This window comes from Sinohyriopsis cumingii, chromosome 9 (genome assembly GCF_028554795.1).
Source record: "Sinohyriopsis cumingii isolate HCF-2022 chromosome 9, ASM2855479v2, whole genome shotgun sequence".
Taxonomy (NCBI): domain Eukaryota; kingdom Metazoa; phylum Mollusca; class Bivalvia; order Unionida; family Unionidae; genus Sinohyriopsis; species Sinohyriopsis cumingii.
In genome coordinates this window covers 87,426,722-87,453,326 of record NC_142969.1, presented here as the reverse complement: position 1 = coordinate 87,453,326, position 26,605 = coordinate 87,426,722, and the positions used below count along the sequence as shown (strand labels likewise).

The 26,605-nt window shown below is 33.8% G+C and overlaps 1 protein-coding gene across 2 annotated transcripts; it reads left to right on the top strand.

Moving 5' to 3' along the window:
• Positions 1 to 1,433: 1,433 nt before the first annotated feature.
• On the top strand, positions 1,434 to 24,919 carry LOC149792181 (uncharacterized). 2 transcript variants are annotated; one of them, XM_089970698.1, is made up of 4 exons: positions 1,434 to 1,539; positions 8,097 to 8,261; positions 10,605 to 10,723; positions 21,025 to 24,919. In XM_089970698.1, exons 2-4 carry the CDS (start codon positions 8,194 to 8,196, stop codon positions 21,777 to 21,779), a joined length of 942 nt encoding a protein of 313 aa, XP_089826824.1. In that variant the 5' UTR covers positions 1,434 to 1,539; positions 8,097 to 8,193; the 3' UTR covers positions 21,780 to 24,919. The 2 variants fall into 2 exon arrangements, with proteins under 2 accessions (XP_089826824.1, XP_089826825.1); XM_089970699.1 differs by having other exon boundaries at positions 1,441 to 1,539; positions 8,189 to 8,261.
• Positions 24,920 to 26,605: the final 1,686 nt, after the last annotated feature.

The window sequence follows — 26,605 nt, the reverse complement described above, 5'->3', positions numbered from 1 at the left end:
ATGTCTAAGATTGTGGATTATTTTTACTATTGTATGTAGGGTGAGCACATATTTTTTTGAAACAATCCCAACCACACCATCTCAATACAACGAAATTACCCAATGAAGCCTGTAATGCCAGCAAACAATTCGATATATCTGTCGCTTGAATTCACATCTCCCGCTGGTACTCTTGTCAAAAAGAAAATCTATTTTTAATCGAAATTTAAGTAGTAGATGTCGGAATTTATCGTATAAACACCTACCCACCCCCGTCTTTCATCCTCCTTCTTTATATACATTGGCTGAATGTTAATGTTTAATTTAGAGACTCTCCACTTTGACTATTAAAAATGTACATTTTGTAATTAAAACTTAAAATCCCTGCCATGTATTGGCATATGTTTACGATATTTGCGTAGTAAAAGGAGAATAACATGGTAAACCATTGGCTTTCTTTCGAATCCATTACTTTCTATATTGTACCTTTTGTAATGTCCAGGTACAAATATATGGAACATAATAAGTTAAAACTAATTCGACCACGAACTCTGTGTCATCCATTAGCATCAACACATATTTAGGTGTTTGATTTATCGTATTATTATTATTATTATAAGAATCCATACCGTGAGATGATCTACATAGCTAGCCTGTCTGTAGTTTTATTGATTGACGGATCCATAGATTGAATGCTTTATTAAATGCGAAGAAAAAAATATTGGCGAATCTAAATCAACAGTGTTTCCATTATTTCACACTATAGAGGCCTATGGGTATTTAAACTTTCAAATATTACAGTTTGTTTTAGTGCCAAACAAATTTGGATAATTTGATATGAAATAAATATATGATTTGTATGACGGTTTCAACTTTCAAGGAATAATAATGAATGCGTCACCCCAACAAGTTCTCCTTTTTGATGCAAAGAGTTTGTGCCCGATATGCTTTTTTCTTTTTTAATGAAATCTAATAACTATTTTGACTGGAGTATTTACAGTGTAATTGAAAGCTAATTATAAATTCTCCTCTAAGTTATTCCCCACTTAAATATTAAATCTAGCTTTAGCAGTGTATGTCTAGGGCGAATAAATATATTTATTATTTTAGTCCTTTTTGAAAACACATTACTGACGTTATACCTGACCCTTTGGTGCGAAATTGAAAGCACATGGTTCAAGCGCATGTAGATCTACAGCCCATGGTTTTCTCTGCACATAAGCTGTCATCAAGGATGTGTCTATGATGTCAAATATGTCTGATCATGAGAACTCAGAAAATTAAATTTATTGCATTTTTAATATCATGTTATTTGCATAGGTTTACTATGGGAACTGAATTAGTACAGGGAATCCTTCGTGCATTCATGCATAACTTAGCTCCAACTATACCATCTTACATTTTTGTGTGCAAAGTTTTCTCCCTTAGTTTATCTCTGTCATTTAAGTGCTTTTGTTCCCGCGACGAACTGCTGACCTTTGTAGTCACGATACACATTACAAACGAAATTACGACTATTATTAAATCGATATATAGGGGTTTGGCGTACACAGTAAGAAGGTATCTCTCCCAACTCCCAACTATTCTTATGTTTTCATACTTGTTTGAAAAAATGTTAAAGGTTTATAGATGAAGAACACTGATCAACAATTCTGGCAACTTGGTCATACAATTTGAGACGCCCTCTGATAGCTTTTAGGCGATCTAAAAAATGTAAATATAGGTATAACAGGCCAAATTTAAAATTTCGTCACAGTTTAATAAATATGGTATTTTTAAGAAGGTCAGAGCATCATGAATAACAAAGCATCACATACAATATACTCCTTTCCATGGCTTTTGCTCATAGCAAGTGCAAACAACTTATTTTATTGCCTGCAAAAAAAAAGAATTCTCCGAAAAGTGATCATTTTTTGTACAGTATATATATTGAAAGAAATCCAGTAAAGGAAATATTTTTTTTAGTTAATTAATGAAGAAGTCACTAGAGAATATAGCCAGACAGTTCCTGAGGCATACATTATACATGTATGTGGTATAGTACTAATATTAGTACCCTTATTCGTTCCTCGTGGACAGGGTACTAACATGAGCATATACGTGTTAATGGAGCTCTTTTAGCCTAATAATAACACTTTAAACATATTCCTTGCATATAATCCAATAAACTGAGTAGTCCTCTTATTTAATACAGGAAGTATCGAAAATCATTGTAGAAATAGTTGTACAATCTCGTTTACCTTTTTTAGCCGATATTTTCGTTTAGATCGTCTGCCATATTATTTCAAATAATGATTACTTCCGTTCTCAGCCTCATTTGTTTGTGTGCCATATAAGGACATTGACGCCTTATTTGGAAATGTGAACAAATTGTAGTAAAAATTTGGTGCGGTTTGGGTCAGAAATTCTGCGCATTAAAAGTAAATAAGGTTTATCGGCAACTTTGAAATTCCACCAAGAAGCGATTATTCACACTTGATTCATATAATATAGCGTAGAATATCCAAATATGATCTGGCAAGCTTTATGTAGAAAAGAGGTAACGGTGAGAGTCTCGCGTTATCTGTCATGGCGGACAGAATGAGGTTAGTGTAACCATGCCAATTTATTTTATCATGTAAGGGCTTAATAAATTCAAAATAAGCCAAACTTCTTTCACAACATGATTATACTTATGTAGTTGATTTCTACACTGTTTGTTTTTCTCACTTTAGTGATGATTGTTTTTGCTCCATTACATGATATGGGATCAGTTCGTAGCCTCAACCACAACAAATCAAGTTGAGGCTACAACTAGCATGTGGTATATAAAAGGACATTTTTGTGAAATGTGCCACGGCCAATCTAGAATTTGCAGCTTTAATTACTCAGAATTTACAGTTTGGAGTGTATGCCCAAACCCAAAGCTTTATTATGTGTACAGCTTTGATTTTATTCACGTTTTATTCATGTGAAAGTGAAGAAAGGGTTTGGTAACATCTGCCTTCTTACTTTTCAAATAAATCTATAAGGACATTGTAACAAGAAAATCCAGGTATTTATTCTTGTTAAATGTCTACCTGTATTAGAATTTGTTTTGACTAATTCATCTAAAAATATCGTTTTTGTGACTGAAAGTTTACATTAAATATTTATTTGTCTCTAATATTTCCTGTGAAAAGTTAAATACAGTACTGTATATACTTTTTATTTTTATTTATTTATTTATTTTGCAATTGTTTTATTACATAGTTGGATTGTGCTGGCATTTTTTGTCATAATACTATTAACTTACCTTTTAAGCAGTGTAAAATTACAATAAAATCACAGATAAATGAAGATGTTTATGCAGGGGGTATGGATGCTACAACAGCCTGAACTGTGAGTAACCTTAAAGACTACAAAAGTTTCTTTTGAATTATTACAGTGGGGGGGGGTCTTATTCTTCAAACAGAAAACAATCACATCTCATCTGTGAAGACACAATATAAATTTGTATTTATCTTTTTTACTACTACATTAATTTCAAACAGGTTTTATACTATTTTGTAGCAGTAATGATAAAAACAAACTGCTGGTTACGGTAACAGTAGCAATGATATTTATATTCATTGGGCATATAGTTTCTACCAAAGGAGTCTTGACTTTTTGTCAGTAAAGTACCTTACAATAAATCACCTGAATGTACTATAAATATATTTATATTTATTATGCTGATAAGATGGTCTCATGTTGTCACAGATTTTTTGTCCTTTATTGATAAAATGTCAGACTCTGTGGTTGATACCGCTACCAGGTGCTCAAGGGAGAGAACTGATATTTCTGGTTAAAGATGAGATGGAGGGTATGTTATATAGCAATTACCCTATTCCCACGAAACGAAGTTAAGTACCAGAATATTTTTGGCACATTCTATATTTAGATAGATAAATAAAACTTTCCCCGTGTGAAACCCTCTATGATACACACGTTTTGTGGATTTTTCATGAAAATATTATTTGAGCCATATCAGATTCATACCAATAACATATAGTTTAAGAGAAAAGCCAAATGGTTTCCTTTGCGCGGGTTATCACGTAAAATTTTCCCACTTTTCATGAAATTATCTGATCAAAATTAAAAGAATGGTAGCCCTGTAAGTGGGGTACCCTTTCTGTACAAAAATAGTAAAATAGTGGCACTCAGCCTGACTGAAGTGCTATCCAGTTATGTTGTTATTGATAGTAAATGTCAAGGGAGGTGACTTATATTGCAGGATTAGTGGCAACCCTGTCAACATATTTTCTGTATTTTCAGTTCATTGTCAATGTAGCCCTTATCTAATACAAAATAACATCCACATGCAGAAAAAGTAAATGGGCATGAGTTGTCCACTGTATCTTTAGCTTATAACTTAAGTACATCAGAATTCAAAAATGTTTTAAACATTCCTGAAACACATTTGATATTCTCAAGTTATTTGATGGCATAATGTGCTCTCTGACCCTATCTGGGACATTTCAGTTTGATTGGCTTTCATTAGAAATAGTTGCAGGCATAAGCTGTCAAAGTGGGTGGGGCTTACCTTGGAGGGGGGAGGTTTGGAAATATTAAAGCACGTAAAAGGGGAGTAAAATTATCATTTAGTGTAACATTAGTGAGGGATGAATAGAAAAATGACTCACCATTACTCTTCTGTTTCCAAAGGTGTACTTTACTTGCAATATATGTATGAGTGCATGAGATATCTTGAGGGCCAGATCTGGCCTACATCCAGAAAGAGATCCCTACATACTGATATCCATCCCTGATTGGCTGTTTTCACAGACCTCATGATTGTGTGCAAATTCCCACAATGCATTGTGCACATACCTTAGTCACCATTGTGATTCTCTAAACCTTTGTCAGCATTGCATATATTCAAGACTAAAATGATCTTATTTAATTGTAAATAAAGATATTTAATTTGTCAAATTGATACATAGATAATATTTGAAATTTAGCATCCCTTTAAAACCAAAGACAAAATAAAGTTGTAAGTTTCCTCTCTTATATCAGAAGTTGGAACTGCAAGCCTGCATATTAGTGTCAAATTGAAATGTAGCTATTTATTGTGATTTTTACGAAAAACTTGATCATGTATTTTGTCATGAACAATGCTGTCATGATAGAGTATTTCTAGACAGTGAAATTTGGGATAGAATATTAGTTACAGAATTAAAATTTCATACTCTGGATTATGCTAGACCTTTTATGTACAAATACTTTTGCAAAAGCAAGTGTTTGTGCCAAAGACAATTGGCAAACAAATTTGAATTAGTATGGTCAAATATTGTATTTTTGGTGGAGATGAAGGGCAGATGATGATATTGTATGAAAGCAAGCACTGCTCAAAGATGTTTCATCTTCATGGTCTTAAAATGAAACATACCCAACAGATCATGACTTTTTGTAAAATATCAAAACCGTATACTCTTAAAATGCTTTTATAAATCTGAATGATATATTAATGATTGGTTTTAAACTTGAACTATAACCAAAATCATTACATGTTTCATTTCATTTGCGTATCCATATGTTTAGGTGTCTGTTTATTGATGCACAAATTAGGTTTTGAAAAATTGCAAAGATGTTTGAAATTTCAATGTTTTATTTTTAAAAAGGGGAAAGTCATGAATTTAGTCTCATGAGGTTGAAATGCCTAATCAAATGTGATGTATTAGGATATCCATGCTCATAAAAGGAGATATGCCATCATAATTTTCGGGAGAGAACACTGTTATTAGGTGTCAGTATACATGGCTAGTGTCTCAAACAGCAGACATGGCAGTGCACAGGATTGATCACTTAAAAATAACAGATAGTGACTCAGGAATTTTTTTGGACAATTTGTTGATCTTAGTCCAGATCTTGCTGCATTGAAACAGTAACATAAAACATGACTTTAAGATGCTCCGATCTGCAAATCATTTCATAAGTGAAGGTAGATTATTATATCTCTGTGGTTTAATTTGGTTAACTTATTATCTCAACTATTATAGGAGTAAACATTGATATTGCATTTAGTATTCTAAGAAAGTAACTGCAGGTCTTTACAAACATTATCATTGTTTGAAAATGTCTACATTATCTGTCCATGGTGATCACAATTCAATGAACTTGCCATGGTTATAAAATTAGGATTAAATTATGTGACTGGATCGTACAATGTATGGTGAAAATGAGCATCCACCAGTGAGAAAAAATGAAATTGCATAATAGTACAGTGTTATTTCATATGGCCACTGTATTGATAAGAATTAGTCTGACATCATGGTTTAATGAGTGTGCACACATGAACTTAATATGTTATTACAATTCTTTTGTCTTAAACTAAGTAATAGAAAAGAGCCATACCCAGTTAGTTTTGTATGTTCAATAAATAATTTATTTCATTAGAATACAAAGTGAAAATTTAAAAAGAACACGCAGTATTGAGAATTAATTTAATAGTTCAAAAATGTTCTATCCCCATTCCTAATGAACAAAGTTCTAATTAAATTCATGTGGCTTTAAAAATAAGGTCCAGGACTAAAATTATTGATGTGCCTGTTGTCTTTAATGTGATGATGTACCAATGACCTGAAGTGTGATGGTGTGCCAACAGAATTACACAGATATAATCCAAGATATCTTTGTTTGAAATCACTATAATTCCAAATTAATAGTCTCTGCCCAAGAATATTATTAAGCACTTTATAATTACAGAGAATAATAATTCGAATAAATATCACCCAAGTCAAAATTCTCATAACAACAATACAGTTGATTCTGCTTCATGATCTTTACAGTACAAATGAATATTTTCTAGATAAACAAGATTATAAAGCCTTCTACTTGACCTAGATCACAATTAGCATTTTCAGGAAATACTATGACTTAATGCAGTTCGTCACTGTATTTAGTCAGGATCGTACTTGTTCATAGTGAACGTGATTTGGGACAAGGTTATTTCCAAGATACAATTAAACAACATCATAATATTGGAGAACCAAATTAATATAAAAAAAACAGTACAAATTAAATATACATAACAAATTATAGTCTGAAATTGTAATCTTGCAGCAAGCTTAATTTTTAGATTTCACTTATAAACAAAATATGGCACCTCGTGGTATAGAAAATGACTGTTGATTAGAAGCAAGTGATGAATCAGTTAGCCAGGAAAGATTTTAGTGGTAGAACAGTATATGTATTTGCTGGAATATTGCATTTTGCAATTCAGACAAATTTGACTTACATAAAATGGCCCACAGAAAGCAAGAAATGGGTGGGAAGACCAAACATTAGATATCCATGACAATCTTTCCAGGACCCAATTATCCATTTTAAGAATATTATTGTGAATGTTTATTGGATCTGTCAGAAGATTAAAGAGTTACATATTCAAAAGATGCAATTAAAGGAATCAAACAGATGTTTACATTTAATAGAATCAGTTTGATTTCTCTACTGATAGGAATCATCCTGATTTGTCCACTGAAAGGAATCAAACTGATTTCTTCACTGAATTGTGGGTCATGTGTTACCTGTGTAAAGAGAGATATAAGTTGAAAGTCACAGATATAGTCTAACTTTTAGTGTTAAGAAAAATGTTTTGGACAACTGCAGCAGTTCATGTTTAGTTAAAACCCATCAAAGAATGTGGATTAAGTCTATATAGTGCCTTTCAAGAATATTTTAATAACACACTGGGGGTATGTTACCTGAAGTGGTGTTATAAATCTGACTGAAGGCACATTGGCTAGTTTAACATCATTACTTTGATGAAACATTTTGACTGTTAATTTCAAATGAATAATTCTCTGATGGGGAATTATCCATTCTGGAAGATAACTGTCCAGTCTATGTTGCTAAAAGAATGAGATAGCTACTCACTTTTGAAACAATATTAATATATTCTTTCTCTTTCAGAAACAAATTCATAACAAAGACAATTTTCAAATTGTATTTAAAAATCTCTTTGCTATTGTTTTATTTAATGTATTTGTTTAGGTTTGCCTATTAAATATTAAATGGAACAATTTTTGTTGCTTAATTGTTAATATATATATATATATATATATATATATATATATATATATATATATATATATTTTTTTTTTTTTTTTTCTTCTCAGTACATCTGATGCCACATGCCCAGTGTACAAGAAGAAGCAAATGTGAAGAGCCCAATTTACTTATTGCTTAGTAATTATTTTGAATCCTTTAGTGAAAATGGAAAAGTCCAAGTCAAGCTCAGCAGCAGAAGAGGAGGAAGGAGGTCTGGATTTGACAGCATACAGGTTGTATATCACCCCTTCTTACAAAAGTCTAAATCTGGAATCAATAAATGTGTGGTGGGGAGGTTTCAACCATGTTATTAAAGAGAGAGAATTTACAAAACGTCAATTATTGATTTTCTCAAAATTTGTAACACTGAGTTGATGCTGTTGCTGCTGCCATTGCCACAACAAAAGGATCACTATGCATGTATTTATTCATTTATTAAAAAAAAGGCAAGACTTACATATAGTTCAGATCTGCAAATAGTAACAAATGGAAGATGGAATATGCAATGCCCCTAATGCCCCTCATTCATATCTTTTACCTGTGTAGTTCAGCTAATATACTGAGGATTATAGAGCAGGTACTTTGGGGAATATAATTATATGCAACATGTTTTTGTATCTTTTGTAGTCTTAATATATAGTGTGTGAAAATAATAGTTCTGTGTTGTGCTAACCTGCCTTACAGTTATTGTATTCATGACTAATTTCTTTGTAATGCCCTCACGTTGAGAAGAGGGCATTATATACCAAATGATTAACATTGCTTCTCTCTCAATGTTTCCCTCCATTTGTTCTCATTATGTGAACTATTATTTATATATTATTTCATTTATTATCATAAAATTCCACTGATGTTATATCATGTTCTGAGCATGTGTTGTGCACCAATATTGTGTCACTGTGACCTACTTTCCCAAGGTTTATTAAAAATGGATTACAATTATGTATGCTGTATTTCCAACATCTTTGCATCAAATACTTCAAAGTGATGCTAAATGTGCATCATGGGATGTGCATGCCTTGCACACCACAACTAAGTTAATGCAAAGTCTGTCATGTTTTGTGCCAAAATCCCAGTGGCTTCCAGAAATAAGTTAGGTTGCCCAGTTGACTACTGTATAATATTATGTTATTTTATACATTTGTAAACATACCTGTCATATGCTAGTTATAATAACAAATGTTAATTGTTCATATTGAGCTATATAGAAATTCTCAAAGCTTTCAATATAATATTCAAGTTCCTTCTATGCTTTCTTTGGCACATAAATTGAATCTGGCTTACATGGTTTCAAGCTACCATCTTATTTTTCAGCTCTACTGATCATATGCCAGAAATGCTTATGGGATGGCATTTTGTCTACATCATAAGCCAGAAATGCTCATGGGCTGGCATGTTGTCTACATCCATTGTCCATTAGTTTGCTAGCACAATATTGTAATTGTGACTTCTCCTAAACTGCTTGGATGTTTGCCAACATTCATTACATACATGACTGTTACATGGTCTAGTTCGTCATACAAGAAAATGGTGTTGTCCATTCATCTGATACAGCCACCATGAAAGTCATCTTGAAGAAACTTCTTATAGCTACTACTCCTCAAGGGAATTAGTGTGACTTCATACCAGTAAAAATCACCCTACACTCAGGTATATGGAGATACTGATTAGCTCACACACATTAATTAGTGTGACTTCATACCAGTAAAAATCACCCTACACTCAGGTATATGGAGATACTGATTAGCTCACACACATTAATTAGTGTGACTTCATACCAATAAAAATCACCCTACACTCAGGTATATGGAGATACTGATTAGCTCACACACATTAATTAGTGTGACTTCATACCAATAAAAATCACCCTACACTCAGGTATATGGAGATACTGATTAGCTCACACACATTAATTAGTGTGATTTCATACCAATAAAAATCACCCTACACTCAGGTGTATGGGGATACTAATTAAACAAAACAAATAAAAAATTGACATGGTAATAAGTCATTAATTGTTATTAATTTCTTAGATTGTTGCCACCAATAGTAAGTTATCAACATTTGCAATGATTGATATTTAATCAAATCTTCTTTGCTGAGAAAATATATGAAAGACATGCTAACACAATTTATGAAATCTTATTAAAATTTTCAAATTTCATGATGGTGATTAAAAATCTAAGGCAGATTTTTATCATAATGCAAACAATACACTGAGCTTTCATTTACATATTTACTCATAACTTTTAAATGTTAAACGAATTTAAGCTTCTCTCAGGAACAAAATGGGAACTGCATGTACCTCTGCATTATAAATAAAATGTGACATTTTGTAAGGTTGTATATTTTGTACTGCAATATATATATATATATATATATATATATATATATATATATATATATATATATATATATACAGAGTGAGAGAAAGAGAGATAAATGTTGGTATTTGTTTTATTAATATTTTGTACTGCAGTACATATATATATATGTATACACACACACAGAGAATGAGAGAAAGAGAGATAAATGAAACCCTTGTATTGTTGGTATTTATTTTATTATTATTTCAGAGCACATTTACTGAAGTTTTCTCAAGACAGTTTCAATTGTGGACTTTCTGTTGATCCACTCAAGATGGAATGTACAGTAACATGTCTTGGACAGACATGTGATGATGATGCTTTTAAATGTAAGCTGTTATATTTAAGGCTGATTTGTTTGACAATGATCTGTTCCATCTGTTTATGACAAGTTTTTGAATTAGCTTACAAGGATATAGCATAAGTGATTTTAATTATTGGATATATTTTTATGCCAGTTTTGTACAAGATTAATATATTAAACTTTCCTTTATTTATTTGGATGAATTGCATTAGGTTCAGACTCAAGTGATAATTTAATTATTATGACATTCAGCAATTTGATATTCATTGGTTGCTATGAAATGAGTCAAATAGCCTGGCTTCATCCTTATTCTAAAACCTTATGTACATGTATGTTGTTAAGCAGATTTTATATTTTACAAGCAAATTGTAAATAGGGATGCAAGATTCAATATGTTCTAAAACACTAAACATTATCAATCACTTACATCTCACATCTGACTGTGTGTTTGAGTCTTGGACTCAGTAAATGAGGGTTGATGAGAAAGTTTGCCAGTAGTTTAATATGGGGCAGTGGTTCTTCCTGGGGTTTCCCAGGTTCTTCCCTCCACCAGTTATGTATACTGGCTGTCATGTATAGCCTATTGTGTGCTGAAAACAACAACAATAACAACAAATTGTAGACGGCTTGATTATGGTGCCCATTCATACAAAATAAAGTGTTACCTGTGTGTTACAAGTATTCTATGAAGCCCATATCTTATGAAAAATAAAACATTATCCTTGGAGTACCAGTGTTTCATGAAACCCAAACATATCTAAAATAAAGTATTTTCCTTTGTACTACTAGTATTCTACAAAACCCATATGAAAATTAAAGTGCTTTCCTTGAAATACCCATATTCCACAAAGCCCATACTCATGGTTTATCCTTGGAGTACCCATATTCCACAAAGCCCATACCCATGGTTTATTCTTGGAGTACCCATATTCTACAAAGCTCATTGCCATGGTTTATCCTTGGAGTACCCATATTCAACACGGCCAATAACCATGCCAACTATAGCTATATCTTTGGAGTACCCATATTCCACAAAGCCCATATTCATGCCAACTATAGTTTTATTCTTGGAATACCCATATTCCACAAAGCCCATGGTTTAGGGGGCGCTCACCAGATAATATGTACTTTTGAGAGAGTGATGTATGTAAGGCGAAGTAGTTCGCATTTAAAACATGCACAATGGAGAGAATGTTGGCATACATCTATGCTACATTAATGTAATGTGGATATTTCTTTTGGATATTGTACTTTTGGAATTTTTACGTGATTTAAGCATACTGCTAAGTAAAATGACTGCTCCTTTGTGTTAAAAAATCAGCCTGAATTAATCTAAAGTACCCTATACATAGCAGCTATTAAAATAGGGAAAATTAATTTTGCCAGACTAGACAATACCAGCTTCTGAAAGTGCAATGAATGAATTACCAAATATATAAAATGTAAAAAAGTTATTGGCTCTTTTTTTTTCAATTTACCTCTGAAGTTCAGGAAGTGAAAATGACCAAGTAGAGCTAGCACTTTTTGAAAGGTGCACATCTGAACTAAGACCAAGCTGTATACTCTATAATCCATAGTACACCCATCATTCATACACCAAAATAAAGGGAATTAAAGGTTCTTTGCATTATATCTAAGATATTTGAGGTCTTTTTTAAATAGCCAATATAACCAGTGAGGAAAGCTGGGGAAATTCTTTTTCTTTAAAATCTAACCCTATGCAAAATACGAAACTGTAGAGTGCCACATTAAAGCAAATATAAAAATGTTTGCAATTATTTTTTTTATTTTCATATAATTATGTATGATGTTCTGAATAAAATGGTACATTCATATTGATGTTAAGCATGAAAATAAGCTAATTATGATCATTTTGCTCTTGCTTACATAATTTGCCATGAGGCATGTTTGTGTGAGTAGTGACCTTAATTATGGGGAAATTAGAAGTCTTAGAATATAGGAATAGAGTCAATTTAAATTTTAAACTGTTGCAATAAGTGACAGAAATATATTGTGAAAATGTTCCTTTTCATTTATTTGCAATGAAATAAAAAATAAATGATGAGAAAGTGAATTCGCTTCTTCCATATTAAACAATAGGCAAATATTTTGCACTTTGACCTTTGACCTTTATGAACCTGATGAGTTACCTCCCTTTTCAAATTGTAAAATTCATTGTTGATATCTCGGAAATAATTCTGGCAAGTTTCATATTCCTGTCTTTCAGCATAACTTTGGTTGCTATGTTTACAAAATGTAATATGTATTCTTAAAAAGGCTCACTTTTTATCATGGGGGGAGGCTGGACTTGTTAGAGACTCTGACACTCATAAATACTATTCTGTGGGGGCAAAGGCAGGATAATTATTCAAAAGGATTGTTTTGTTGCTTGCGACTTAAATGTTTCAGCCTTATAAACATAATTAAATCATACAAAAATAATACCTATATTCTCTTTATGGGGGCACACACCAGATAATATGTACTTTTGAGAGAGTGACGTATGTAAGGTGAAGTAGTTCGCATTTAAAACATGCACAATAGAGAGAATGTTGGCATACCTCTATGCTACATTAATGTAATGTGGATGTTGTACTTTTGGAAATTTTACGTGATTTAAGCACACTGCTAAGTAAAATGACCGCTCGCTTGTATTAAAAACATTAGCCTGAATTAGTCTAAAGTACACTATACATAGCAGCTATTAAAATAGGGAAAATTAATTTTGCCAGACTAGACAATACCAGCTTCTGAAAGTGCAATGAATGAATTACCAAATATATAAAATGTAAAAAAGTTATCGGCTCTTTTTTTTCAATTTACCTCTGAAGTTCAGGAAGTGAAAATGACCAAGTAGAGCTAGCACTTTTTTGAAAGGTGCACATCTGAACTAAGGCCAAGCTGTATACTCTATAACCCATAGTACACCCATCAATCATACACCAAAATAAAGGGAATTAAAGGTTCTTTGCATTATTTCTAAGATATACAAGGTCTTTTTTAAATAGCCAGTATAACCAGTGAGGAAAGCTGGGGAAATTCTTTTTCTTTAAAATCCTAACCCTATGCAAAATACGAAACTGTAGAGAGCCACCTTATCCTTGGAGTACACATATTCCACAAAGCCAGTTCCCATGCCAACTATACCTTTATCATTGGAGTACCCATATTCCACAAAGCCAGTATCCATGCCAGTTATAGTTCTATTCTTGGCTTATCCATATTCCACAAATCCAATACCCATGCCAACTATAGCTATATCCTTGGAGTACCCATATTCCACAAAGCCCATACACATGGTTAATCATTGGAGTACCCATATTCCAGAAAGCCAATGCCCATGGTTTATCCTTGGAGAACCCATATTCAACAAAGCCAATACCCATGCCAACTATAGCTGTATCCTTGGAGTACCCATATTCCACAAAGCCCATACACATGGTTAATCCTTGGAGTACCCATATTCCAGAAAGCCCATGAACATGGTTTATCCTTGGAGTACCCATATTCAACAAAGCCAGTATCCATGCCAACTATAGCTATATCCTTGGAGTACCCATACTCCACAAATCCAGTACCCATGCCAACTATAGCTATATCACTGAGTACACATATTCCACAAAGCTCATACTCATGGTTTATCCTTGGAGTACCAATATTCCACAAAGCCCATACTCATGGTTTATCGTTGGTGTACCCATATTCAACAAAGCCAATACCCATACCAACTATAGCTATATCCTGTGAGTACCCATGTTCCACAAAGCCCATACTCAAGGTTTATCCTTGGAGTACATTTATTCCACAAAGCCAGTACCCATGCCAACTATAGCTTTACTCTTGGAGTACCCATATTCCACAAAGCCCAAGCCCATGGTGTATCCTTGGAGTTAGGGCTGTCAACGGGTACTCAGGTACCCGGGTACCCGACCATATTGAAAAACCCGGGTATTGAAACGTAAACGCGGGTACCCATAAAAAAAAATCGCCACACTCGCCAACCACTTCAAACAGGTGTGACAGCTATGGCTTTAATTAGAAACCAGATCCCTGCTTAATATAAATAAACAATACATCAGAGAGTCTGTTTGGATTAATAAAATTCATTGGCATTGTGCAACAGGACAAACCGTTATCCCGAGGCATTATATACCAAGGTTAAAACATAGCATTGTTCTACAGGTAATAAACCTCTTTGTAGACAATAACTATTGATTGTGGGTGCTAAATGATCGGTACATTGCGTGCTCTTTTAATGAAATCCAGATGGATACCTTTGATTTCCGAACACACATGTCAAAGAAATCCCACAATTTATATTATGAACAATTATCACCTAGACACCTTGAAATCTTCGTAATGCCTCAAAGTAATCTTTGAGCAGCTCGTTGTTTTTCTAGTTGACTAGCTCTGCTAAGTTTGAAAGTTAGCCATCATACATATACTGATATTTCTTCTTTCGATACTACTACGTTTTTATCATAACTATCTTAAGAATTATAATTCCAAAATAATATCACTTCTGGGACTGCGTGGTCACGTGGTATAAGTGGGGCATAATAGCCCTATTTGTTATTGCCATTTTAGAAGAGCTTCATGTGTCGAACAAAACAGTTATTATAGTGACTCTTAGTAATATTATCTCACTCTCTCACTCACACACACACACACACACACAAAGACGGTTTTAACGCATTACTCTTGACATGTGGTAAAGCTGCTTTACACGCATGCGTGGGTAATTCAAATCTGCGGTCAAAAGCCGGTGAATAAACGTGGTCTGTTCTAACAAGGACTTATACTTTAAAAAAGGTGAGTGTTCTAAAGGATTTAACGCGGCTGATCACAGTGATCATTAAAAGTTGGATTATACCTACCATCTGTGTACAATGGTCATTCTAAATAAATTTATTAATTAATAGCGTGCGGTCAGATCATTCGCAGCTACATCAGTGCGGACGCATCAGACCGAGTAGTGCATTACACGGTTAGCCTCTATCTCCATACAAAATATTAAAGAAATGGGGATAACAATTAGTTGGTCTACGGTTGTACATGTCATTCATGTGCTAACGGGTACCCGGGTACCCGTTAAATTTCGCAACGGGTACCCGGGTTGGTTTTTCTTGATTTTTGACAGCCCTACTTAGAGTACCCATATTCCACAAAGTCTATGCCCATGGTTTATCCTTGGAGTACCCATATTCCACAAAGCCACTACCCATGCCAACTATAGCTTTACTGTTGGAGTACCCATATTCCACAATGTACATCCCCATACAAACTGACCACTCCGGTGGCCTAGTGGTTAGAGCATCCACCTCGGATGCGGGAGGTCGTGGCTTTGATCCCCGGCTGAGTCATACCAGAGACTTAAAAAATGGTACTAACAGCTGCCTCGCTTGGCGTTCAGCATTAAGAGGTTAGTGTTAGGACTGGTCGGCCTGGTGTCAGGATAATGTTATTGGGTGGGACATCATGCTACATGTCTGCTGCATGATGCCCCAGTGCTAGACATCACTATAAACTGCCACATTGCAGACATCGTAGCGATATGACTGAAAAATTGTTAAAGCTACGTTAAAAATCAAAATCACATCACATCACATCACACCCCATGCAAACTATAGCTATATCCTTGGAGTAACCGTATATATTTCTGTTTTATCCTTGGAGTACCCATATTCCACAAAGCCCATGCCCATGGTTTATCTTTGGAGTACCCATATTCCACAAAGCCAATACCCATGTCAACTGTAGCTATATCCTTGGTGTACTGTTACTTCACAAAGCCCATTCCCATGCAAACTATAGCTTTATCCTTGGAGTACCTACATTCTGTGGCACACATACACATGCAAAATAAAGCAGCATCTTTTGAGTACATTTGTAACATGAACAAACACTCATGCTAACTAGTGTTATCTATCGAATACCTGTATTCAGTGTCATATATATTTTCATTTTTACGTTAGTATGATAAAGTGTCATATATATATTCATTTTTACAGTTGTTGATGTTGCGACAGTTTGTGCATGAGAACAGTATTATCAAAAGCTCCTAATACTAGAATGAAATCTGAAGAAATCTCTTATAGTTCATTTTAATAATGATCAGTTTCTTCCCTATTTAATATCTTGAATTTTTTACCATGTACATTTCTGAAAACTGTTTGTATGCCTGCGTTGGAGTCATGGGAAAATGTATTTACTCTGGAATGAATAATTCAGTATTTAAATTCATTGGTATTGTAGAAGAAAACATAGTTCCAACAACTGCATAAGTTTTCTTCCACTTACATTTAATTGACTTATGAGATGACATGCAGCGAAAACACGTCAATTCTGGGTTTAAAAGGTCCAAAGTAAAGGCAGGGGGATTTCAAGAAGGAAACTAGTTTGCAGAAAATATAAAGTCCTTAATGATCCCAATATGCTCCATCTGATGGGGATTTACTATAATATTAATTCCCATGTGTACACATAGTCTTGCCGCTTAGGATAACAACACATAAAACTTGGTAGACATTTTTTATGTGAAGTCACCATATGCTTATCATCCTGTTAAAGTAGTCTGACACATGTTCAAAAGCTCAGGTTTATCACTCATTTCACACTGACACATCTATGCTAGCTCAGAGTCATGAACCATTTCACACTGTCACATATTTGCTAGCTCATGGTCATCAACAATTTAACATTCTGATGCTTTTTTACTAACTCATTGTTGTCAACCACTTCACACTCTGATGCATTTTGCTATCCCAGGGTTATCAGCCACTTCACACTAAGATGTACCATTTCTATCCCAGGGTAGTCAACCACTTCACACTCTGATGTATCTTTGCTATCTCAGGGTAGTCAACCATGTCACCCATTGATACTCTGATGCATCTTGGCTATCCAAGGGTTGTCAACCACTTCACACTCTGATGTATCTTTACAATCCCAGGGTTGTCAACCTCTTCTCACTCTAATGCATTTTTTGCAGGGTTGTCAACCACTTCACACTAAGATGTGTCTTTACAATCCCAGGGTTGTCAACCTCTTCTCACTCTAATGCATTTTTTGCAGGGTTGTCAACCACTTCACACTAAGATGTATCTTTACAGTCCCAGGGTTGTCACCACTTCTCACTCTGATGCATTTTTTTGCAGGGTTGTCAACCACTTCATACTAAGATGTATCTTTACAGTCCCAGGGTTGTCACCACTTCTCACTCTGATGCATTTTTTTGCAGGGTTGTCAATCACTTCATACTAAAATTTATCTTCACTATCCAAGGGTTGCTGACCACTTCAACTTAAATCCATCTATGCTAGTCTACACTGGTCAACCACTTCACACTCTGATGTATCTTCACCAGCCTTGGGTTATCAGCAATTTCACATTATAATGCATCTTCACTATCCGATGGTTGTCAGCCACTTCTCACTCTGATGCATCTTCAATAGCCCTGGGTCATCAATCACTTCACCCTCCAGTGCATCTTTGCTATCCCAGGGTTGTTGGCCACTTTACACTCTAATGCATCTTTACTATCTCAAGGTTGTCAGCCACTTAACACTCTGATGAATCTTTACTATCACAGGGTTGTCAGCCACTTCACACTCTGATAATCTTCATTAACCCAGGGTTGTCAGCCATTCAACACTCTGATGCATCTTTGCTATCCCAGGGTCATCAACCACTTCATTCCTCATCAACCACTGGCATATGTAACTAGCTGAAATGGTATCTACAACTCCAATATTTGACTGGATGAAGCTATAAGAAACTTTTTCTGCACAGATCCTTATTACACTTATATTATGACATTCTCAGGAATAACCATAGCAACCTCAGTGCATAATGACACATATCACATGTTAGTTTCTCCAATTTAAACATTTTAAAGAACATTTTATTCTGACTCAGTGTCTGTAGACAGTGTAGGAATTATTGTATTGAATACTTTACAGGTAATAAGCTCTGTCTATCGTCAATCGAGTTGATATGCAATAGACATTTAATTTCAAGATTTTCACCAGATTTGTCATTGTGGCATTAAATATTAGACTTATTTTGTGTTTAACTAAAATCATAGCTTTCATGAATTACCTTCAAAATTGACATATATTTTGTCATTTACATCTAACAGTTCCCGTGTGTACAATTGGTCCCATGACTTTGAATTAATTGTCTTGTACCCTTATTTTGTAAGAAATTAGGTTAACATGATTATATAGCAGTGATACCTTTATAAATTGTTATTTCCATTCATAGTAATATGATCCATGGCTTTTTTCTATGATCTATTATGGTGTGTGATATATAATTGGTCACCTCTTAGTAATATGATACATGGCTATTTTGTATGATATATTATGGTATGTGATATATCTTGGTCATCTCTTAGTAATATGATCCATGCTATTTCTATGATATATTATGGTATGTAATATATCTTGGTCATCTCTTAGTAATATGATCCATGGCTATTTCTGGGATATATTATGGTATGTGATATATCTTGGTCATCTCTTAGTAATATGATCCATAGCTATTTCTATGATATATTATGGTGTGTGATATATACATGTACTTGGTCACCTCTTAGTAATATGATTCATGGCTGTTTTGTATGATATATTATGGTGTGTGATATATAATTGGTCACCTCACAGTAATATGATCCATGGCTGTTTATATAATATATTATGGTGTGTGATATATAATCGGTCACCTCATAGTAATATGATCCATGGCTATTTCTATGATATATTATGGTATGTGATATATCTTGGTCATCTCTTAGTAATATGATCCATGGCTATTTCTATGATATATTATGGTATGTGATATATCTTGGTCACCTCATAGTAATATGAACCATGGCTGTTTTGTATGATATATTATGGTATGTGATATATAATTGGTCACCTCATAGTAATATGATCCATGGCTATTTATATAATATATTATGGTTTGTGATATATAATTGGTCACCTCATAGTAATATGATCCATGGCTATTTTGTATGATATATTATGGTATGTGATATATAATTGGTCACCTCATAGTAATATGATCCAAGGCTATTTTGTATGATATATTATGGTATGTGATATATAATTGGTCACCTCATAGTAATATGATCCATGGCTATTTTGTATGATATATTATGGTATGTAATATATAATTGGTCACCTCATAGTAATATGATCCATGGCTATTTTGTATGATATATTATGGTATGTGATATATAATTGGTCACCTCATAGTAATATGATCCATGGCTATTTTGTATGATATATTATGGTATGTGATATATAATTGGTCACCTCATAGTAATATGATCCAAGGCTATTTTGTATGATATATTATGGTGTGTGATATATAATTGGTCACCTCATAGTAATATGATCCGTGGTTATTTATATAATATATTATGGTTTGTGATATATAATTGGTCACCTCATAGTAATATGATCCATGGCTATTTTGTATGATATATTATGGTGTGTGACATATAATTGGTCACCTCTTAGTAATATGATCCATGGCTATTTATATAATATATTATGGTGTGTGATATGTAATTGGTCACCTCATAGTAATATGATCCAAGGCTATTTAGTATGATATATTATGGTATGTGATATATAATTGGTCACCTCATAGTAATATGATCCATGGCTATTTTGTATGATATATTATGGTATGTGATATATAATTGGTCACCTCATAGTAATATGATCCATGGCTATTTTGTATGATATATTATGGTATGTGATATATAATTGGTCACCTCATAGTAATATGATCCATGGCTATTTTGTATGATATATTATGGTATGTGATATATAATTGGTCGCCTCTTAGTAATATGATCCATTGGTATTTATATGATCTATTATGGAGTGTGGTATATTTATTAGGTTACCTCATAGTAACACATTCTATGACCATCTCCATGATATATTATGGTATATGTTATATTGAGTTTCCTGTCATGGTAATATGATCCATGGTCTTCTGCATGATATAGTAATGTGTGTTGTATCAAGGCACCTCATAGTAATACGATCCATGGCCATCTCCACCTTATACCAGAGACTTGTATATTGTGGAACCCAGTATTATTAGGACCTATTATCATCTCCATGATATTCACTGTACCATATGGTGGATGCCTATCTTAAAAGAATCCACTGTCATCTCTGTCAGATAATAGGGGCTGAGTTAAATTGAGGGCAACATATTAATAGATCACAAAAGGAACAAGCCAGAACTGATTAATTTCCATACTGTGGCAAGGTAGTCAATATGTTATTTTTTTTTCAGCCATCTCTGAAGTATTCCAATTCCTCAAGAAAACGGAGGTTGCAGAGAACCTGGCATGGTATACTGTTACAACCTATGGACAGGGTTTTCTGGACTTTGCAAGGCTTGTAGATAAAAAGCTGACATTTTCCATTGGCTCTATTGTAAACATTTCTCAGAACTTTTATTTGCCAGCTACCTCTAAAAGTCAGTTTATCCATAAAATGTGGCTAGGTTATATTGGAAATACGTCATATGAAAGTCATACTAGTACTTCCACTGTCCATGGACAGATTCTACTAAACTGCCAGTATCAGGTAGTGCTAGTAGATAACAAAACACGTCAACCCACCAGACTTCCAGACTGGTGGAAGAATAAGTATGAAAAGTTTGCGGTTGGCAAGAAACAGTACACGTTTGTAATTTTGGGTAGACCACATGACACTCTCATTTCAAATGTAATAGTGGTGCATAATGATACAGATGAGAATCAACACACAAACTGGCTATCATATCCTATGTATTGCATCAACTCAGTAAATAATCATATCAGTCAGGGCCATTTCAAGGGCAAGAAAAACATTTGCAGAAACTGGATCAAGCGTTTGGAGATGCTCTATCTGGGAGAGAGTTTAGAGGGAGACAATCTAGTTGTTCACATATGGAGGGAAGATCATGTAGACAATAGAATTACATCACATATTTATAAAGGAGACAAGTGCATATTTCAGTGTATAATTGACTATCACTCATCTTTGGCTACATGTCAGTTGTAGGTTTAACTATGAACCATTGCCTGGTTAAATTTTGAAACGATGTTGCAGACATTGTTTTATTGAGGTAAACATGAATGAATGTTATACCAGATTGCTTGGAATTATACTGTTATTTGCTTATATCCATATATACCAGATTGCTTGGAATTATACTGTTATTTGTTTATGTCCATATCATATTCTGTGTTATGGTCATGAAAAGAGCTGGGTACTACAAAAGGTTTGTACCATGGTATGTCATAGTATTTCTAAATATACCATGATACATACCATGGTATACTGCATTTGTATCAATGACCAACGATTGTATGTTGTTGGCAGGGTCCTGACACTGTTTTATTAAAACGGTTCCTCCTTTCAAGAGGTGAAAAATATCTTGCACTGATTTATGGCAAAAATCCCAGTCTATTAAACCCATTATATTTTTAAAAAAATAACTATCTTGCGACTGAATTTTTTACAATCTCAGCTCAAAAGAAAATTGCAACCTCCCTTGTCAGCCCTGAAATTATCTAAGAGTAGATGGATTTACTGTGCATATTAATAGCTATTAAATTGTAATCTAGACACTGTAACCATGGTGGGATGATTAAGCTTACACTTTCAGAAATACCCTGTGAAAGGCATTTTGCTGAAATTAGAGAGTTGTTGATAATAGGAAGCGTTGACACTGAAGCCTACAATTTACTAGTTATATTCATATAATACTAGCTACACTACTGTGATAATAGAGATGGAAACTTTGAGTGGGATGCCAATACCCAGGCAAGATAATTATCAGAGAGGGCATTTAAACATCCAGTAAACTTAAAACACATTTACTCAGGAGTGAGGAAATATTTAAAGGACTTAAGCAATTGCATAATAATCAAACAAGAGACAAGTACTCTCCTTACCACCCTAGAATAATTAACAGTGTTACAAAGAAATACATATGCTTGTAAATAACTAAAAATGACTTCTTTTCTCTAAATCCGATATTTTTCCAAACGTTGCACTTGGTCCATATATATTTTACAACATCCCATTTCGGTATCACATTTCCATTTGATTGCACATGTCTAGCATGTGATTCAAGGATTATAAATATGATTATATTTGCCATATTTAAAATAAGTTTGATACAAATACAATTGTTTTGTAAGAATAAGCAATACATTTTTTAATTATTTTTGCATGAAAAATTAAATCATGCTATTAGATAAATTCATAATGAGGCACACTCTAGATTTTCCATATATTCCTTACTGATGGAAACTACTGCATGCAAGTACAGTGAAAAAGTACAGTGGTACATACAACCTTAAATAGTTATCTCAGTAAACTGGTATTTCCAAATTATCATGTACCTCTAGTCATACATAGTCACATTCTGTACTTGGATGTGCTTACCACTCTGATGACCTTAGTGGTTAGAGAATTTACGCCGGATGGGGGAGGATATAGGTTTGATTCATATGAAAGACTCATAAAAATGGTACTAGCAGCTGCCTCACTTAGTCCACAGCATTAAGAGGTTAGTGTTATAACTGGGCGGCTTGGCATCAGGATAATATGACTGGGTTGCACAACATGCTACATGTATTCGGCATGACACCCCAGTGCTAGACATCACTGTAAACTGCCACACTGCGGACATCTTAGCGATATGACTGATTTTTAAAAAAAACTTTGTTAAAAATCCAAATTGCGCACAGATACATATACATGCACTATTAATGATTTTCGAGGGATATAATGAATTCTTGTTAAAGTGTTATATTGCACTTATCATTACGACCTAATTCAGACTTTCGATTGTGACTGTTGCTGTCAGAATGTGACTAAATATTTCCAGTCTTGAACATCAAAGAGAAGAACTCAATGGATGAGATTATAAAAAAATATGGTTGACTTATGAAAATATCACCCTGGATGATCCATGTTATTGAAATTAATCATCACAAATCAACAATGATTAATCTACATTAAGGCTGTCAAAGTATATGAATTTACCCAAACAGTATGGATTTACACAAGGTGTGGAATTTGTGCAAATGCAAATACAGTAGTCCCCCTCTTGAATGGCCCCCCTGACCAGCGGCCACCCGCTTCTTATGACCAGATTCCAATGGCACCGACAAGATTGTGTTCAAAAGTACACCTCAAGAATGGCCACCCCTCTAACGCAACAAGCGGCCAGCATGTAAGTACAAGTACACAAAATGTTCCCCTCACGAGCGGCCACTTTTTTTTCAATGTATTCAGAACCACTAATTAATTCATATCATGATGTAATGTAAGTAATCAGATAATCTCAGTTGTTGATACATGTATCCCAAAGTCAAGTTTCCGTTACTGAAAGAAGTGTTGACTAAAGTATATGTAACACTAAGATTGATATCTTATCATTATCTATAAAAGCCATCATTTAGAGGAAATGGGCTCAATAATGTTAGGAGATTTGGGCTTTACACATCTGTCAAGTTCTTCTCTTTGATGATTACAATTGGACATAATTGTCAAGATCATAACAGGGTTAGCATGGGCTAAAAATAGATTTTGTGCATTAACATGCACAGACACAAACTGTGAAATTAACCTTGAACAAATCAGGGTACAGACAAACACCAAAAAAATCACGTGACAACACATTTATCGCTTCCTTTTTGAAGAAGGCATTTCATCCACTCAACAAAAGTTTAATCTGCATAATTAAATTGCATACAGTTAGCAACATCTGAATAAATCTTTACCAAACATTACCATGCAATCACGTAAATGGAAACATATTATTTTAGAAGTAAGTCGGTTATTGACAACTTGACAACATTGGGTGCATTGGTGAGTGGGGACTTGCCGAGCAATTTTATGTAGAAATGACTTGAATAAACTATGTCTTAATTATTAAGGAGGTTATTCAGCAGCAATGGGAAAATGGAACAAATGGAAAGAGAATGATGTATGTACCAAGATTCAAATGATGTTTTTGAATGGTTTTGCAATGTGTATTACAACAATACTCACTTGCATATCATGCTTGTGCCAAGAATAAGAACTATTAATGTATATTTAGTTGAATTAAGTCTATTATTATAACAATAAGAACCTTTTAATAATTATTGTTACTTTTAAACAAAGATATTAAATGCTTTGAAGTATGTAGCTTTCTTATTATGTCCATTACATATACTTCTCACATAAAATTTAGTCCCCCTCTGGAAGGACCACCCATCTTATAATGCCACGTTCCTAGTGCAGAACAGGTGGCCGTATAAGTGGGGGACCACTGTACTGTTTCTTACATAAGTAGGATATGTACAAATGTATATGATTTTTTTCTCATATAGTAATGATGCATATTTGTATTTGATTTTCACTCAAATAGTGTACTGAATAATTTAACAATGGAATATATAACTCATGGCATCCAGTAGATGACAAGTGTTTTGGTCCCAATGCTTTGTCTGATCCCTCACTACAAGAAAACAAGGATCTTCCTCTGAATCAACATTACCACTATCAAAAGCACGTGATACAAAACTGTACTGAGCCCTATGACTCCACATCCATCAAAATCATACATCCTCAACCAGTTGGAAATATAATATATACATCCGTGTAGTACATGTACATGGAAATGGTCAAGTACAAATGCAGCGATATAGGTGACACTTTTGTGTACATGAATCTACTTGTTAAATCTTTGAGCATTTCATTGGAACTACTGTATACAGTTATTATTATAATAACTAGGTTTTTTGCATGAATCTAACCAACAAGAATAATCCTACAGAGCTATAAGAACTGAAACACTTTCTAATTCTTTAATACATGCAACATTTAAGTGAATCCATCTGTTCAGTAATAAAACAGCTCTCTTGAAAACAAAATATAGTGCATCTAATAACATGGCATATTGATTATCTGTAAAGATTTAGAACAAATGCTGGGACATCCAATGTATCACATGCTACTGTACAATACGGATAGCATAAACGGAGTGCAATTTTATATTTCACATATCTCTACACCTGAGTATTGTTCCATTAAGTGGATAGCTTCCTGACAAAGCCCCAGTTAATCAGTTTTCTCAGTGCAAGCAGTTTTCACATTTTGCATTGGTTGAATTGAACTTGGCATTTTGAAACTACTTAAGACGTAAATAAATTATGTTTTGATACCGATGTACTTGAAAAAAACCCGAGGACATTCTAGCTAAGATATAATTGATAAACATTAAGTGCACACACGTCTTTGACATATGTCATTTCATCCCAAATTCTATGTTATCTGTTTTATAATAAATTTACTGACATCACTTCTGTTATCTTTGGTATGTTGGATCAGACAGAGACAAAGTGACTTTTTTATCTTGCTCTTATACCATGATATCTGTGTCATTCTGAACTTTCATTTCAGTAAATGCAAAGAATTTGTTAAAAGGAAGAAACACAATGGATAGACAAAATAATTGGTTCCACCATTTTGAAAGACCCAATGTTCAGATTCAAATGCTCTTGAGCAATAAAAAAAAGAAAATAAAGCAGCCTGAAATGGCATGAAAGCTTGAATACATACCCACCATCTGACAGGTCATGTGTGGAAGCATTTCTTGTTTAGTTATAAATGGGAATGTCATACCATAAAAATGATACATCTTTGTTTGTAACGTGCATATTTGAAATACAACCAATCTGAATAAAAATCCATCTGACAGGTAGTAACTGTGGAAGTATTTTTTTAAATTTTGTTATGGGAATGGCATATGATAAAAATGATAAATCTAAGTAATGTGCATACTTGAAATACAAATTCTATTGCAACTCAAAACATGGAACCTTACT

Excerpts from the sequence above, each read along its gene's own strand:
- LOC149792181 (XM_089970698.1), top strand. The coding sequence starts at position 8,194 with ATGGAAAAGTCCAAGTCAAGCTCAGCAGCAGAAGAGGAGGAAGGAGGT. Across the intron at positions 8,262-10,604 it reads CTGGATTTGACAGCATACAG|AGCACATTTACTGAAGTTTT; the intron begins GTTGTATATCAC and ends TTATTATTTCAG. Across the intron at positions 10,724-21,024 it reads TGATGATGATGCTTTTAAAT|CCATCTCTGAAGTATTCCAA; the intron begins GTAAGCTGTTAT and ends TTTTTTTTTCAG.